The sequence below is a fragment of the Camarhynchus parvulus genome, chromosome 3 (genome assembly GCF_901933205.1).
Source record: "Camarhynchus parvulus chromosome 3, STF_HiC, whole genome shotgun sequence".
Classification (NCBI taxonomy): Eukaryota; Metazoa; Chordata; class Aves; order Passeriformes; family Thraupidae; genus Camarhynchus; species Camarhynchus parvulus.
The window spans coordinates 49,529,970-49,546,795 of NC_044573.1; the positions used below are offsets into that span (position 1 = coordinate 49,529,970).

Genomic DNA, 16,826 nt, shown 5'->3' on the forward strand with positions numbered 1-16,826 from the left:
AAGCCTTTACTCAGCTGCCTGTATCTTGTCTCTTGCCAAGTTTCAACCTTTCACAAAATTACAGCTTTATAAGGATATAGGCAAATCAAATTAAAGCAATTTTGTACCTGAAATCTAGTATGAAGGCAGGTGCTGTCATGCATTTGAGAGCCAATGTCTGTTGAGGACTAAAATGGTCCTCTCTGAATTTAGAATGCTCAGCAATGTTTCAGGTAGGCACTTATTGTCGGATTTGTCATCAGTTTCTATTACAGCTCACATGTGGATGGATGCATGGTGTCACAAATGTTAGCATTTGCAAGGTGATACCACAGAGAACATTATCATGTTGAGAAAGAAAGGTGAGTAGTGTTCAGTCACCACAAATGTTTCTGTGTCTTGCCCACCTTTGTCATCCTTGGGCAACTCAGAATTACAACCAATCTTCACATTCAGTAAAAGGGTAATTTGAGAGATCTTGAACAGTAGAGAGGGAGATACATCCAAAGGTAACAAAAATTTGTATCCATCTCATGTAATTCTGATACTCCTATGGCAAACCGGGAAAAATGATTGGAAGCTTTAAGTGAAGTGATGACTTACCTTCACCATGCTTCATCTTTTATAATGTATAAGCTGGGTATTTACGTGAAAGAAAATGCTTGTTCTCCTTCTCCAATATCTGTGGATAGACCCTCCTGGCTAACACCAACATCATACATGCAAAATGAAGATATATTATCAATGTTAAAACTGTTAGATTGTAGTGCACTTTCTGCACCTAAAAATATTGCTAATGAATCTTCATCATTACTTGAAGTAACCAAGTAAGCAGGAGAATATTGATAAAACAAACAACTCTACAGCATTAGAGTTAGAAATAAAAATATGCCTTTTTCAGCCAAGATACAAATGGTTTTCTAGGAAGAAAAGTGGGAGAAGAAGCTGACAAATCACTGGCAGTGTATTTTCGTTCACCTTTAGTCTCTGACTGGTCAGCTAAGCTGCATAAATGACTGGATTGGCATAAACTGACTGGCTGTGGTGCATAATCATGACTTTTGCAGCAAGCACATTTTCATTCTCTTATAGTCACACTGCATGTAAACAAGAAGTCCCCAGAGTTTGAATTTAAAAAGCTGTGCTAAAATTGTTTTATGATCTGTTCTCTTGTTTGCTATCTTACATCTGACAAGTCATTCTGAGCATAAATTTCATAACTATTACTACTATCTTTATTAATCTATTTACAACCAAAGGTCCTTTTCTTTTGCTGGTAATGCCAGTCTACTGTTTCCCTTTGGAAAGGGCTGCACTGCAGTTATTGTTACAACCACAGCCCAAACAGTGATGCAACTCAGCCAAATTGTATACCTTGTGGTCACTCCCTGTAGCCTTCATCCCCTGGGTAGTAAGACAATAGTGTTCTCCGTGTGACTAATATTTCATCCATAGCAAGCACATGTAGAAAAAGACCTGTAGACATCATTGTAGAAATCATCATGTAGAAATACATTCTGAGCAAGACCTGACCTTACATCTTTGCAAAATAAAAACACCCTCCTGCAAAAATGCACACAGTTGAGATCTTGTAGTTCTGCTAAACCAAGCCTTTCTGAGGACCTCTCCTGTGGTGGCCAGGCACTGTGACTTCTCCATGATGCTTGTGATGACCTGGGGAATGGTGGGTACTCAGTCCTGCTGCTGTGCACTTGGGAAAGCTTTCCTCTATCTGTCACACACAGCACAGGAAAGCTCTGCAGATGTTGGATACTTCCTCTCTTCACTGACTGCTGGTCTCAGAGGAAAATTCCCACAGGGTTTTGTTAAAATTTTTAGCAAAAGTCATTCAAGACCAGCTTGCTGCAGGGCCTCTGAAGCCTGCCCCACATGCAGCACTCTATGGCTCTTGTCAATAAAGCAGGCTTGCCTGGACAGGACAAACACTTAGGCTTAAAAGGGCTTTCTTCCTCTCCTTAGCAAGGCTACTTGTGCAAACCAATAAGTGTTAACACCTGAGATGCAAACATGGGGCGGCATCCAGGACTGTAATTTATGTGAGCAATTCAAGACTGTATTGGGAAAACAGAAATAAGGAAAACACAAGATTAGGAAAGTACAAAGACTGTGTGTGCCTGAGCATGGATTTAATTGTCTGCTACTTTTTGCTTAAGGACACGATAAGTGATATGTTGGAACAAGGTTTAATCCCCAGGAATTTCCTACAGAGGCTCTGTAGAAGTTTAATCAGTTCAGTCAACTCTCCCTTCTCCAGGCAAAAGGCTGAAATCAAGGGGTCCTGTAAACCAGCTAATCAGTGAGGAGCTGAGTTGGCCTCTGCACACTTGTAACCACTGTGAGTGCCTGTATTTTCCTTGAGTGGCTGTCAGGAGCACAAGCTCTCCAGTGAGTACGTAGAATCATAGAATGAAAGAATCATAGCACGTTGTGTACAAGATTTTATGAACCCATGGGTAAGCCGTTGGAGTGGTACAGCACAGTCCTGTTCTACATATGGAATAATTTTACTTAAGCTGCTTTCTTTGGGCTCCAGAACTTCTCTGTGGCACAGGTAAGCTAGCTAAATACTTGTCCTGTTGTAATGGATCATAAAAGTAACTCCTTGTAAAGCATAAAGCTCAGTTGCCTTAGGAGAGGAATAAAATCAGCTTCACTTAGAGAATTCCCTAGTGCCACAGCCTTGCTACTTACAGTTCTCTGTCAAAGAAATGGCTTTTATCTGCTCTGCCTTATGGGTCAGTTGGGAATAGCTGCTTGTTTAAACACTCTGAGATTTACAGATAGGACATGCATGCTAAGCATGTCTTAAGGGGTTTCAGCCAGAAATTTTCACTTTGGGATTCTTCAGCCAAAAGAAGGATTTTGCTGAAACTAATGTGTTACATGGAAATGATGTCTTCAGTTTTAAATGTTTTATGTGAAATTGATTTGACAAGAGGGCTAAAATTAAAACAGAAGTATCCTAGCAACATTTTCAACTTACTGTCTTATTATCAAATGCTAATTATGATTTTCCCAAATTTTGTTTTGTGAGTTGTTTTGTCTTTCTATTTCAAGTCAGAGCTTACATTTAATGTATAAAAATTCACCTAAATTATTTTTTTCATTATAATTTCTGCTTATTTCCTGTTGTAAGTGTTTGCTTAAATCCTCTCCAAAGAGAGGTTAAAAATAGGCTATTTCCTGAAAAGGGACTGTAACGGCCACAGGTCAGCTCATGCTCCTGCCTCCGTGTGTATTCAGGACTGTGACCATCAAACCAGTCTACTTCAATCCATGATCATTTCCCAGGGCAGCACACTGTAGGACAGGACTTGCCTGGCTTTTGTGTTCAGTTTCATCTGAATGCTCACTCCAAACCTTTCTGGGCCTTCTCAAACTCAGTGAACACTGATTTCCAAGGTATCACCTTGAGTCTTAGCAAACTTTGGTGCTTATAAAATATTCTATAGTCATGAAAACTCTGTGAAAAATAGCATATATTTTCCCCATTCCCATGAATAAACAAAAAGCAGCAGCCATACCAACTCTCATGTTATTCAATCCTGCAAAGATGGACCCATGAGGAATATAATTAATTTCTATGTATTAATTATATTATGTAATGCATAGTTTTTATCACAAATTATTATTTATCTTGTTTATAGCTGTAATATTTATATTATAAAGCTCCAGGCATTTCTGTGTGTTCTTCTACAGTCTTTATTATAAATACAGCCTTATTAAATTTATGCAATCAAAAATCCCAATGAAAAAATCCTCTGGATTATTCTCACAATTCTCACATAATTTAAATATAATTTGCATAGGCCAAATTTGAGGACATTGTATTTTTGCCTGGAATTTCTAAGTGTCAAGCTTCATAGGTGGTGCAGCTTTGTCCACATCTTAGGACACCAGGGAATCCCAGACAAAAGGCTGCTTACTGTACCACTGCAGACCTGCATCATGGAGTCGTTGGAATTATCTCATAAATACACAGCACCCATGCAGGACATGGGATCTATGCATATAAACTACTGCACCTGTGCAGTATCACTGGCATTTACCCGGCTCTGTGAACACATTGCACATGGATTCCACTACTTCTGTACTGACATCTATTACAGGAATCAAATTTAGAAACTCAGCATCCCTATTTTTGACAAATGCATCCTCCAGATTTGATTAAACTTTATTCTGGTTGTGAGTATCATCTTCCAAGTCCATTTAAAAACCTGTACAACTTCATCTACTGGCAAAGATTAACCTGGTTTTTCAGAATGCCATTCCATACTGCCAGGAACCCCCACTGCTCTGAGCTGTGGGACCGGTACTTCAGCTCTCAAATGTCGTGCATCTTCTGAAGCATTTTGGTTTCCATAGATATGTGTGCTTGGTTCGTCATTAGTTTGTAAGTGCTCAATGACCTCAGCAACTCTCTTTGTTTGTGTGTGTGTGCAACATTTTCTCTTAATACATGGTTGTTTTTGTTTCTGGAGTGCTTATCACCATAACAATCCTCCCCCCTCCCAAATGATCTGTTACTACACTCCCTTGATTTATGTATGCATTCTACATCCAAAAGCCTTTGTGTGCAGGATGTAAAGGTCAGGTGAATAATCTTTTAGAATTCTGTCTTGTCAATGAATTGTCTAAAAAATTAGTCACTTGTTACATCAGCTAAAAATACAAAATCCCAGCGGGGTGTGGCAGCTGTTTCCCATATCCATGAGATTTAAGCATTAATCATCCCATTCAGGTCAATTAGTCTTCCCTAGCACTCAGTCATGCACATTTTTGATTGCTCATAACTGCTCCTAAGACAAGGGCCAAGTGTGTTTAGATTCCCCTGAACTGCTCTCTCTTCTCACAAACTGGATTAGAAGGAGCAACCCGGCAGCCTGAAGCTCACTGGAGATACTCAGGTGATTTTAGTGAGCACAGATTTAGGTTGTAGCTTAACTGGTAGGTAAACAGGAGTACAAGTTTTCTTCCTGTCAAAAGAAGGGCATTATAGAAACCCTGCAATTATCTTGAGAGTATTTAGGAAAATCTAAAAGAAACCAAAATATTCTTCCTATTTGTTTATTTAAAATTAGAAGTAATTAAAAATGGGGAGATGTGGAACCAAAACCCAGAAAGAAACAATGCAAGGCACCAGAATCCAGGGTAGTAAATTAATTTTAAAATTAAGACATTTGGGGAAGAGGATAGATTTTAAAAAAAAGGGAACAGGATCGATTAAAAAAAATTTTTAAAGGAGAATGATGAACCTGTTTTTCCAGAAATCAGAAGCCACAGGCTGGTGTAAGCAGTGACTGACTGATTTGCTCTCTTTAAAAAACATCACTAGGACAGGGTTATAATATGGGCCATGCATAAACTGAGGTTAGAAGTGGGAAGGTATCTAATCATGGGAGAAGTGCAGCCTTCCACTGAAAATAGCAGGTGAGTACACCATCTTTTTTTCTCTATTTAAATTTCTTGATCATTGTAGGAAAGGCACTTGGAACAGTTTTGATAAAGAACAGACTTCCCACACACAAGACCTCCTGTAGACTGTTGTGTATTTAAAATGTTTAGAGTTCCCTCTTATCTGTGATGCACTTAACAGGCTTTGGCTTAGGAAAGAACATTCTATACCTGGCACTTCAATGAAAGTGCACAGACATGGTTTGCAGTGTATTCTGAAGCTTATTTGACTGGAAAATGAAGTTGCTGCCTCCTGGACATGAGGTCTTTAACTTCATTTTATTAACCTGACACTGGATACTGATACTCAAGTTAAAAGAAGAAAAGAATGGCTTATTTGTTTGATTTTATGAAATTAATCCATGAACCACAAACATCACCAAGTTTCTACAACCATCAGTTAAAACATTTTTAATTAAGCCACCACATTTGAAACGAGTGTCACATACATTAGTATCACTTGAAAGTAATTAATAACTTTTTGCAATAGCTTTCTCTGGAACATTGAAGTTGTGTAACATGCTGGTTATGCTTCTACCCCTCCCAGTACATTCAGAGCCAAATTTATTTTACATTAGTCGTCTTCTGACAAGTTATGCCAATGCTTATAAAAAAGCATACAAAAGACTTAAATTACGCTAATCCTGATAACCATATTACCATACCATCTTCCCTGTCATTAGGAAACGTGTCCATTTTCTTACACTTTCTTCTCTTTTTCAGCTTTAGTTGGGCAAGGGTTTTCCTCACTTGAGATTCTCTGCTGTCTTTAGAATTCACTAGAAGTAGGTACTATCATTTCTTATGATAAAGTCTACACAGTATTCCCCACCAGCCAGTACTGTACAGAAAAAGGAAAAAAATTTAAAAGGACATGTTTGCCACGGAACTCTCTTATTTGGCAAGAATCATAAATACAACTGATTGTATATGCCACAACTGAGCTCATAACACAATTCTGCAGTCTGCGGACATTTATGCTCTGTAAAGTTATAAAATACAGGCCTAGAAGGGACCTTCAAGAATCACCTGGCCTCTCTAAAACAGGATCACATGCAATATATAGCATTATCAAATTGAAAAATGTGTTACATTTTGTATTACAAATACAAAAATGTGTTACAATGGAAAGCTATACAATATATAATACAAGAAATACAGGGCATTGCAAAAGATCAGTTGTAAATTACTTTAGCTTTACAGTCTGTTGGTTAATGCTTTCTAAGTTCTATTTTGTACATGTGCATGAATACACATACCCAGCACTTACCCTCTCCTAAGTACCAGGTTCATGAGAGTAAGAAATAACACAGAGCAACATGCAGCATTTGCTTTCCACCCCACCTATATCCTCCTCAGTCTGTCTTTGCTAAAGCTACTCCCCCATAGCTGGAAGAGGAGTTCAAAAAATGAACTTCTCCTTTTTCCCCAGCTGAACAAAGCCCTGACAAAGATTACAGACCATAATTAAATCTGCTGTAAGATGCTGCAGGTCCATGACCAACACAGACATGGCTACGCCTTGCTGGAATATTTATTTGGAACTGCTGGCTGCAGAAACACAAATGAGGAGCCAACCAGATTACTCCAACACTGATGTCTGTATGAAGTTTACATATGTAAATTGCTCACAGAACTGCCTTTCTATTTCTACCTGTTACCCCTACTCACTCACAAAGCAGCCCAAGTTTGCTAAACCCTGAGGTACCTAGAGTGTTAGAAACTTTTGGATGTTTTTAAACACCTTATGCTAAAATTTCCCTCCAAAGCACACTGATAATTAGAACACTGCAACTTTACAAAGATGGACTAATAGAATAGTTTATGTTTCTGCTCAAAGATACTTTCTAAATCAGCATCCCTCATATCCCATGTAAAAATGTATGTAGTTTAGCATCTGAATCCATTACAACACATACATGCAATTCCATCACAAGTCCTGCTGTGGCCACAAACCCACCAATGTTACATTAGCCACTCTTATGTTATACACACCAGCTCCATGCTTTAGAGGAGACCTTGTCCAACAGCACCAATTGGTGGAAAATAAACTTTAATTTTATTTTCCTCTTAATTCAAATAGCTAGTAGTCAACAACAGTCCAGTAACAGGAATGAGAAAAGATTTTTAGGCAGCAGATGACTGTGATAGTATCACAGAAGTTTCTTTCTTGTGACTTTGACAGAACAAAAAGCATTCATTGGAAGGCTGTATTTTTTCCTAGCTCCATTTAAAGCAATTTTGTCAGAGGTGAAAAAAAACAACCTATCTCACAGGACACACTAATGGGTTGTTTAAAATTTTTCCTTTTCCTTTCTACACTTAAAACACTATCATCTATATTCATAAGAAAATATTTGAATAAAATAAGGATGACTCAATTAATTGGGAGGGGAAGGAGCAAGTAAACCACCCAAACTGAATTGACATGAGAATATGTAAATAATACTTTGGGTAAAAGCTACTTGGATTAAGATGCCAATGTTTTTCCTAATTTATTGCCAGCCACAGTAAGAAATACACTGGCAAAATAAGGTGAGTTTTTTTAGTCTCCTACAATCACACCAAATGTACATCAGAGGCGCTCCTCTGTTTTGACAGTTGACTGTACTTGGACTTAATCTTTCAATTTAAGTATGGTGCTCTCTCTGGGGAGGAGTAGTAATAGGTAGGCTTGATGTTTCCCAGGACTTCATCTTCCCAGTTGGGGAGGCAGCAGAAGAAGAAAGCACAACCTATTACAACAACAGTGCTGGCCCAGCCAAAACCATAGGCCCAGCTGAACATGTTATCTCCTGTCAGTGGAATGTCTTCTGTGAATTTCACTGGGTAAATGACCAAGCCAATGATCTGGAATGCAGCTAGAGAGAGAAAAGAAAGAAAACCAGGAGTAAGTTACAGTGAACATATTACGGTTCCCAGTAAGAAAAGGTACCTGGAGATAAGTGCATACTTAAGATATGTAAGGATTAGCTCCAGACCTGCAATCAGATCTGCATTGTTACAGAGGTATTTGACTTCTGTCCCAGGCAGATCCCCACGCCCATGTGGCTGCGGCAGCACCTCAGCTGCATTGCCAGGTTGCTAAGGCACATACCTGCATGCCGTGACCAGCCCTGTCCCACAGCCAGCACTGGCAACCCTGCCGAGCCAGTTACCTCCCAGAGCCCCATTCCTCCTCCTCTCATCAGAAAGGTGGGAAGCACCCACAGCTCTTAAGTCTTAGCATGTCACATGAAGGGTCAAAGGTTTTGGTCATCCCCATGAATTGCTTTTGGGAAAGTGAGAACTGACAAAGGCCACTGGAGCTTCCCTACCCATTATGCTTTCAGAGTGCAACTCAGCCTTCCCTTGTTTCTCATGAAAATGAGTCATAAACCAGACAAAGACAGCTAATTTCGTAAGGGAGGCTCCATCTAGCATGTTTTTCTGCTGATGCCTGTTTCACATCTAAAATCACCTTGTCTTTGTGCCCAGCCTTACCAACAACAAAGAGCAGGCCTCCAATTCCTCGCACGAAGTTGAAGCGGAGGATCTCGATCGAGAATGCGATGACTGCAAGGGCGAAACAGATGACCAGGATCACAAAGCCAACGAGGTATGTGGCAGCTGCTGCTCTCCCCCACCCTTGAAGAGAAAACAAGAAAGGTATTACACACAGCAGTACTCTTCTGTAGGTCATTGCAGCTCTTTGGGTTCCTTTATTCATTTTTTTATTGAAACCCTTTACTGTAAGAAGCATGTCCTTATGTCAAAGCAATGCTGAATGCCTGCAAAGCACACAGCTGCAGAGCAGGGGGCACCGTCACTGCTGGAGCAGCACAGGACTCCCTGCCTGCTAACTTGTCTTGCTGAAAAGGGGATAGAGTGCAGCATACAAGAGAGATAATACCTTCAAACTCTGTATCTGTAAGACACCCACAGATATCTGAGCAGATTGTCAGCAGTTGTGTGCCCTACGTCCTTTATCACTACAGCTCCTGTTCAATATTCAAGTTTACAAAAGAACTTCCATGCGCTGGGAAGTGTGAAAACAGACAAGAGCTACCACCACAGGAGATAACAGCTGGGAAATAATAGTGCTGTCTGCATAACACTTCTGTTTGTTTATGACAAGAATAGGTCATGGGAAGCAAAATAAGCATGACCAAAAAGAAATAAACCTGCAATAGCTGAAAAGATGACAAAAGAATGTTCTTGAAAATAAGTATCTATTCACAGCTAAAACGTAGCAGGTGGAGGAGAAACAACAAAATCTGAGGTAAAAGTTGATGAGTCCTCTTTGAATCATTACTTTGACATTTGCTGGAACAGGGTGTATCAAGCTACTTGGTATCAAGCTACTGCGTGCTGGAGAGGCTCAGGCATGAAGCAAGCGCTGTATTCCAGCGGAGCAGCCCCAGCGTCCAGAACTCACCTGGCACAGGCAGCGCCAAGGCAACAATGGCAGGAAAACCTCCTAGATAAACAGCCAGCGATTCTGCTTTGGCAGTAACACGGTCTTGTGAAAAGGCCCTCACACACCTCGTCCTCTTCAGAAACCAAGCAATTTAGGCGAGCCCAGTGCAAACAACTACAAGCAAAAGTGTTCCTGCCCTGGAGGCAGGATACCTGCCCACAAGGACTAAACCATACTGGCTAGTGCTTTGTTTTCCAGTCAGCTGTCATCACAGTTCAATTCCCACATCTACATATTGTGAGTTTCTACTTTCACACACTCAGACAGAGGTAGGGCCGGATCCTGAGCTCCCTCTAATGTAGGAATAAAGAGGCCAGTGAGATCTAGGTCAGAACATTAAAAAAAAAAATCCCTTTCATCATAGCTGTCCATTCCAACACAGTGGAAGTGACTTTGGAGATGTCCTGCTTTCAATGTAGTCTCCATTCTTTCTCTGCAATTTTCTGTCTGAAAGCAAAGCATTGTTTTACAGCTGTTTTAATTAGATCTGTTTGATCTGGTTTCTTTATTTCTAATCCAACAGCAAAAGTAAAATACAGCAGTAAAATACATCAACCAAATCTCTGCCAAAACTTCCAACCAGCACCTCTGCTACCTGAAGACAAAAAAACTGACACAGAAAAGATAAATGAAAGTCTTTCTTTCCCCTTTCCCTTCCTAGAGCTACTCAAGACAGTAAAAACTTGTCAAATTTCTTCTTTTTCAACTAGCTGTGTCTCATACCCCTTCCCTGAGGGAATGCTGAGGGGAAGAATTGGGGGGGAGACTGATGATGTCTGGAGATCTGGAGAGTAGAGCTACAGTCAGTGGTTTGATAAAATCTTTTCACACAAAATATTCTCTGCCATATCTAACACAGGTATTGAATATTGTCTTCACAATAGGATTTCTTTAGTGATAACTAATATAAAGGGATATGTAACCATAACACCCAGGCAGCTCAGGAAAACCCATTCAGACTAGGTGATTTAGGCAAGGTTTTATCAATATTTGCCCTATTAAGAAAAAAAAAGCACAACAAGAAGGAACACTAAGTTACCATAGCATATTCCCTTTCAGATGCATTCTTTATTCTGACAAGATGTAGGAGGATAAATCTGGCATTTGTTTGATGAAATTTAAGTTGTAAACTCAAATACACCTGCATGTTAGACACCTTGAGTTTTAGAGCAACACAAACACAGCGGGAGGAGTATAAGGCAGAATGCCCACAGTGCTCCCTCTGCCATTTTCATATCATCTGTACTGTCTTTACAAGCATAATAAGCTTTTGGATACAGGTCAGCCCAGGCTCTGCTCAACAGTGATTTATTTTCTTGTCTCTGGCAATAAGAAAATGACAACACATAGCTGCAGGAGATATCTTGTCAGGAAGATTAATATCAAGCTCAGCTTTGCTTCAGGTCTTCAGAAACAAGGCAGAGTAGGTAGCACCATCATGAAACTCTGTGAGTTTTGTGCTCATGTGTGACAGAGCCCAGTGCTGGTGACCCAGGACATTCTGCTCTTTCTTCAGCTGGATTATCTTTTCCAACAGCACTTAGCAGCAGGTTGATGCTGACAAGACCTGATAAGATTGAGTCATAGGTGCTGCCCACAGCACTAGATGGGTGTGCTCTGGGCTGGATGAGTGTAGTCAGCCACTGAACTATCAGCCAGACACTTGATCCCCTGCGGGAATCACAGGAATTACAGTTAATTTTTGAGATTTCTCTTACATTGTGTATATATATAAGTCTCTTAATAAGTGACTGATGGGAGAGACGGGGGTGGGAGGGTGCACCTTTCCCAAGCATAGGGTGCAGCCCTGGGATGTTCCTTATCCACAACCTGTTGCCACCCCCACCGACAGGGAGAGTTTTCACCAGAGGGGCTGCTGCAGAGCCAAAACTGAAATTGCTGCTTCTCCATGAAGGATCTCCCTCATCCCCACAGCTATCAAGTCAGGCTTTCCCAGCTCCTTTTCCTCCTAAAGGCTTCTGAGAGCTGACAGAGTCCCCACAGGCACCCAGCTCTCCTGTCTTTCTGAAAGAACCTCCCCCTACAGCTCCCAGCTGCCAGGAGGGGAGAGGTGCAGGTTTACCCTCTCACTGTTTGCTGCCATAAGAGCTGGAGACACCTGCTCACAGTCACAGAATGACAGATCAGCCCCATTTTCTATATGGTTTATGCTCAAAAGTACCTTGTAATCATAAGATATTTAGCCAGAATTTAAGCTTTTCCATAAAAATAGAAAAGTCACAGACCCATTCATTTGTCAGAGAGAGTATTTCTTGTGCAAAATAAACATAAATATATGTGTGTTTATGAAATCAACCAAGAACACCAAGAAGTGATTTAAAACTGCATAAACAGAAAGGCAGAAGAATTGGAGAGCAGAAAAGCAGAGAAATAGTTGGGGATATTAGTGTTTCCAGGTCAGCTTGGCCTCAAAGAATAGTCAAGTTCTTTGCATCTAATCAGCAGAAAAGTATTTATCTATTAGGTGGTGTTGAAAGAACATTTAAAAAAACAACTGTTCAGAAGGTCTGTAATTATTAGGAAGGATTAAGAGTTTTATTACATAGCATTACATTACATTAATGATTACTATGGGAAGGAACTCAGCTGCAAGTGTTATCATGCAAATAACTAGGAGGGGTCATGATTTCTAAATGTTAATGATGAGCACCAGTAATATGATGAAATTAAAAGAAAGCAAGCAACAGTACCTTAGCATTAAGTGTGTTTCCTGACTTCATTTGGCCATGCCTCAGCTTCACCAGGGAGGAGGTGGAATCTCTACAGGCTAAGATATTTAAATCTAGATCTCTCTTTAGAAATCAATAAAAGGGCTGTGAAAATAGTCTAGCAGGAAGATGAACTGCTACAGGATTTGCACTAACAAGACTCTCATATTTGTTCATTCACTTCCAGAAGCCAAAGCTACTTTGTTAGCTCATGAATAAGTGGAAGTTTTTATCACGACCTGTAGAGACTGAGCATGTTTTTGCAATGTAGCTGTAATATTCTTGTGTATGTAAATGGCAGTAGCAATCCTTGCTTGGCCTCAAGAGCCCATTACACAGAATGTCCAAGAATATCTGCCTTCTTTTATGTCATAAAGGAGTGGTAGACTGCAAGCAAAATAGCAGTGTCAGCATTACTTTCTTGCTCAGGTAATGTGCGAACTTCCATGGTAGCATGACTGGTGAGAGGAAGCTATGTGCATGCCCACCATGAGCACAGAGGACCCCAGAATCCAAGGTTTGCTGGGAGGGCAGGTTGGAAATTAATACTGGGAATCACAATCTGTTTTGGCTTTAGGAGTGCAGGAAAAAAAATAAAACCAAAATATTAAATGCAAGGCTTCTAGTATAAACTTGGCTTCAGTTGAGAGCTGAGGAGAGGCACAATCCTACACATTTCCAGCTTTTAGTCTCTGGATTGTTAGCAGCAGAAGTGTGCCTGCTCAGGAGCCAGCAAAGTGCACTGGCAGAGACACCAGCCTCACATTTCACTGGGATCTTTTACCAGGAAGTTGCAGTAAGTGTTTTCTGGGTGTAGGCAGGGACGCCAACTGCTACACCTTTCCCATCAACATTTCCCAAGTGCCTGCACTTGCCTGACACTACACACGATGTTAGTTTGTCTTGAATGCATCCTGGTGTTTGTAAATCAGACAAAAGCATGCCTGAAAAGAGGCATATTGAAAAGGTAAGTACACACCTAGCATTCCTCCTCTATTTACCCGGCCCCTCAGTGAAGTCTCCACATGCACTCAGTTTCACCAATAATCTGTGGTATCAAAGTCCATGCCTCTAGGGACATAGGTACAGTGGCACAGCTCCAGTGAAACATGATTCACAAAGGCTGGGCTCCTTTTTTTTTTTTTCTGGCACTTACTAAGAATCCAGAAAAATGCTTCCCTTTTTCTTTGTTGGTTGGTACATACCAAATGAATACCAACTGGCTCTTCGTGTTAAGAAGGAGTTAACCTAATGAGGTTACCTTTACTGCATAAGTACACACCCATCTTTTACAGTGTTAATTCAAAGCAAGGTCACTGGGACCAGTCATTCAGAACCAGGAGGCCGCAGCCCCCCATAAATATTGCTCCTAAACTTACAATCTCATCATTATAAAGACAATCATCCTTTCCAAGTTACACAGTGCAAATAATCTTTGTCATAGCTGATGGCTTGCTGATATGTTTTAAACACACAGCCAACAGTTAAATCCTGCAATGGTCTAGACTTAGTCATCTTGAGTCATATTCTAGTGCACTGCAGCACTTCTGCGTTGCAACATTTTGATAATACATAGATGCTGCCAGTCAGGGTACTTCCCAGACACAAACCAGCACAGAACTCTAAAGAAAATCCCTTCCCTGTCTCCCTGCCACATGACATCCTACTCTTCTTTTTCCCTTTCACTTTTTCCCTCTCATGTAGTATTTGCAAATGTGCATTAAGGAGCTATGGAGTTTAGGAGACACTACTATTTGCAAATCTTTGTTTGTCTTTTCCTGCCCCTTTCTCCTCATTTAAAATTAGTGTCTCGCCTGCTTTTTTTTCTACCTCTTCCTCATACACATGCCACAGCTCAATTAAGAATTTGTCTAATGGCACATTCTGTTAATGGAGATCCACTCTGAAGTCTTCATTTCATCAGGAGAGGTGCAGGATGGTTAGTGCACAGCAATTATTGTATGCAAAACACAAGTTATGCATCTCAATTAGTTAGCCTTTATTTTCCTGCTTCAGTGCTATAAATGCCTGCTAGGCATTTTTTCCTTTGTAAATGCCCTCACCATTTTGACAGTAATTGCATTAGCATAGAAGAAAAGAAAACAAAACAAATCAAACCTGAATTCATGTGTTACATCCTGTCTCTAGATGCAAATACTATTTGAGTAGACAGTGGCATTGATGTTATGAAAATTTGAGAACAGGCAAATTCATATAAATAAGCCAAGGATTTAAGTAAGTTTTGGTTTAAATAAGCCAAGACTTAAACAAGTGAAGTCAAGGATGCTGTTCTTCTGTGTCAGCCTGTTAACTAGGAAAAAAATGCAGAAAACTGCTTTTGTCCCACAGTGCTGAGGGCTGACGCAAAGCACACACCCATCAGTACTCAGGGACGTGTGAAGCCGTGTCACTACAGGAGAAAACAAATTCTAGTGGCTGTACTGTATTAGCACTTTTTCCCTGTGCAATGCAAATTTCAGCAACTAGCTTTTCTTCTCTGATGGGGAAGATGGACATTTTCATCTCACTAGCCAGATTTCTTCTACCTGCAGTAAGGCCCGAAGTCATCACCCAGCTGAGAAACAAAGCCACTTCTCTTACAGTATATTCAGGATTTAGCTTGTGCATGAGGGCTGCAATGAAAAGCTTCTGGAAGTGTGTCTGCCGTGCTCAGGCAGCAAGGGATCTGCAAGGAAACAGTCCCAGCTCTCCCAGCTGAAACACACCCTTCCAGCCCCCCAGTCCCTAAAGAACCCTCATCCAAGATCTTAAGGCGGGTCTGCTTATTTGTCCAGAAATATTTTGTTTGAGGGAAAAGCAGATGTAATCAGACCCACGTGTCCTAGCAATAAAACAAAAAGTCCCCCAAAAGACCTAGAAACTGAGAGTGTGCAGTAAGAATGTTACAGTGGCGATGCCAGATACAGAAGCAGCTAAACAAGTTAAAACAGAGGCACACTTATCCCTGATTTAGGCCCCAGTGCAACAGAGAGGTACAAAGAAAAGAGCAATTTTTTTTCTGCCTTCGAACCCACATCAGACCATTTTAAGCTGCTGATCAGGAGGCATTTTAATAGCTGCACTCCCTTGGCCAGGAGGGTTAAATTAAGGTGCTCTCTTCCCCCAGAGGGTCGGGGAAATACCATTTCACTGCTGTCCAGGCATGGTCCTGCATGGAGGTTTCCACACTGGCCGTCGGACCAGGGGAGCCAGCGGCACAGGGAGGGAGCAGCCAGGTAAGGCCCTGGCACTGCAGCCCGATGAGAGCTCAGGGGACGCAAACACACAGACTTGGAGCCAGTGCTATCTTACTTTGGTTGTAAAATAACTTCAGAAAAACCCAAAGTATCAACACCCTGGCTTCTCAGTGTTGTACTGATAAAAAAAAAAAATCGCTCCGGAGTAGTCTAGCCCTGTGTTTCGGAGCTGGTTTAAGCCCCAAAACAGCACGGATACTCCATTCCAGAAAGCAGCTGCTCCACAGCAGAGTTAGAGGAGGTCAGTAGCCTGGCACCCACTGCCCCGGTTCCTCACTCACCGTAGTCCATCAGGGACTCGCAGTTCCAGTTGAGGTCCTCCTCGCCCCGCGTGCAGCTCTCCCATAGAGACGCTTGCTGCACGTAGGGCTCCGACTCGGACTCCAGCCAGCCCCGGCCCGCCAGGGCGATGATGCCCATGATGATGGCCAGGCCCAGCAGCAGGGGCAGGAGCCACCTGCACCTCCAGCAGGCGAGGCCGCACACCACCATCGTGCCCGGCCGGCGGCGCGCCCAGCGAGCCCGGGCGTCGCGGGTGTGGTGCGGCGGGGACGCTCAGCCGGGACGGGAGACTGCGAGCGGGCCGGTCCGAGCGGGGTTTTAAGGCGCCGGGGAGGAGGGAGTCCCACCCACATTCCTCTGACTAAGCCTGCCGCCGCCGGCAGCCCCGACCGGTGGGGCCGGCGGAGAGCGCGGAGGGAGCGGGGCCCAGCCCGCTCCGCTCGGCCCGGCCCCGCTCGGCCCGCCCGGGCTCACCCTCGCACTTCTCCTCCCGCTGTCCGCTCCGCCGTCGTGGCACAGACACCGCAAAAAACGCAACCGCAGCGAAAAACCTTGCGGTTCTCGGGGTTCCACCAGCCCTGCCTTCCTCGTGGGGACTGGAGATCATCGTCCTCCTCTCTGATCGCTGGATAGACCGACCAGCAT

At 42.1% G+C, this 16,826-nt stretch overlaps 1 protein-coding gene across 1 annotated transcript; it reads right to left on the reverse strand.

Annotated features, from left to right (window-relative positions):
- Positions 1 to 5,850: 5,850 nt before the first annotated feature.
- On the reverse strand, positions 5,851 to 16,588 carry LOC115902572 (p53 apoptosis effector related to PMP-22-like). Its single transcript, XM_030946186.1, has 3 exons — positions 16,181 to 16,588; positions 8,938 to 9,081; positions 5,851 to 8,315 (listed from the first exon to the last, which is right to left on the reverse strand). The coding sequence occupies exons 1-3, from the start codon at positions 16,389 to 16,391 to the stop codon at positions 8,080 to 8,082; spliced, it is 591 nt and encodes a 196-aa protein (XP_030802046.1). The 5' UTR covers positions 16,392 to 16,588; the 3' UTR covers positions 5,851 to 8,079.
- Positions 16,589 to 16,826: the final 238 nt, after the last annotated feature.

What these genes read in the sequence shown, in the direction of transcription:
- LOC115902572 (XM_030946186.1), bottom strand. Translation starts at nt 16,391, where the DNA reads ATGGTGGTGTGCGGCCTCGCCTGCTGGAGGTGCAGGTGGCTCCTGCCC. An exon ending in CGAGTCCCTGATGGACTACG is followed by an intron (nt 9,082 to 16,180) that starts GTGAGTGAGGAA and finishes TTTCTCTTCAAG; the next exon opens with GGTGGGGGAGAGCAGCAGCT. An exon ending in AGGCCTGCTCTTTGTTGTTG is followed by an intron (nt 8,316 to 8,937) that starts GTAAGGCTGGGC and finishes TTCTCTCTCTAG; the next exon opens with CTGCATTCCAGATCATTGGC.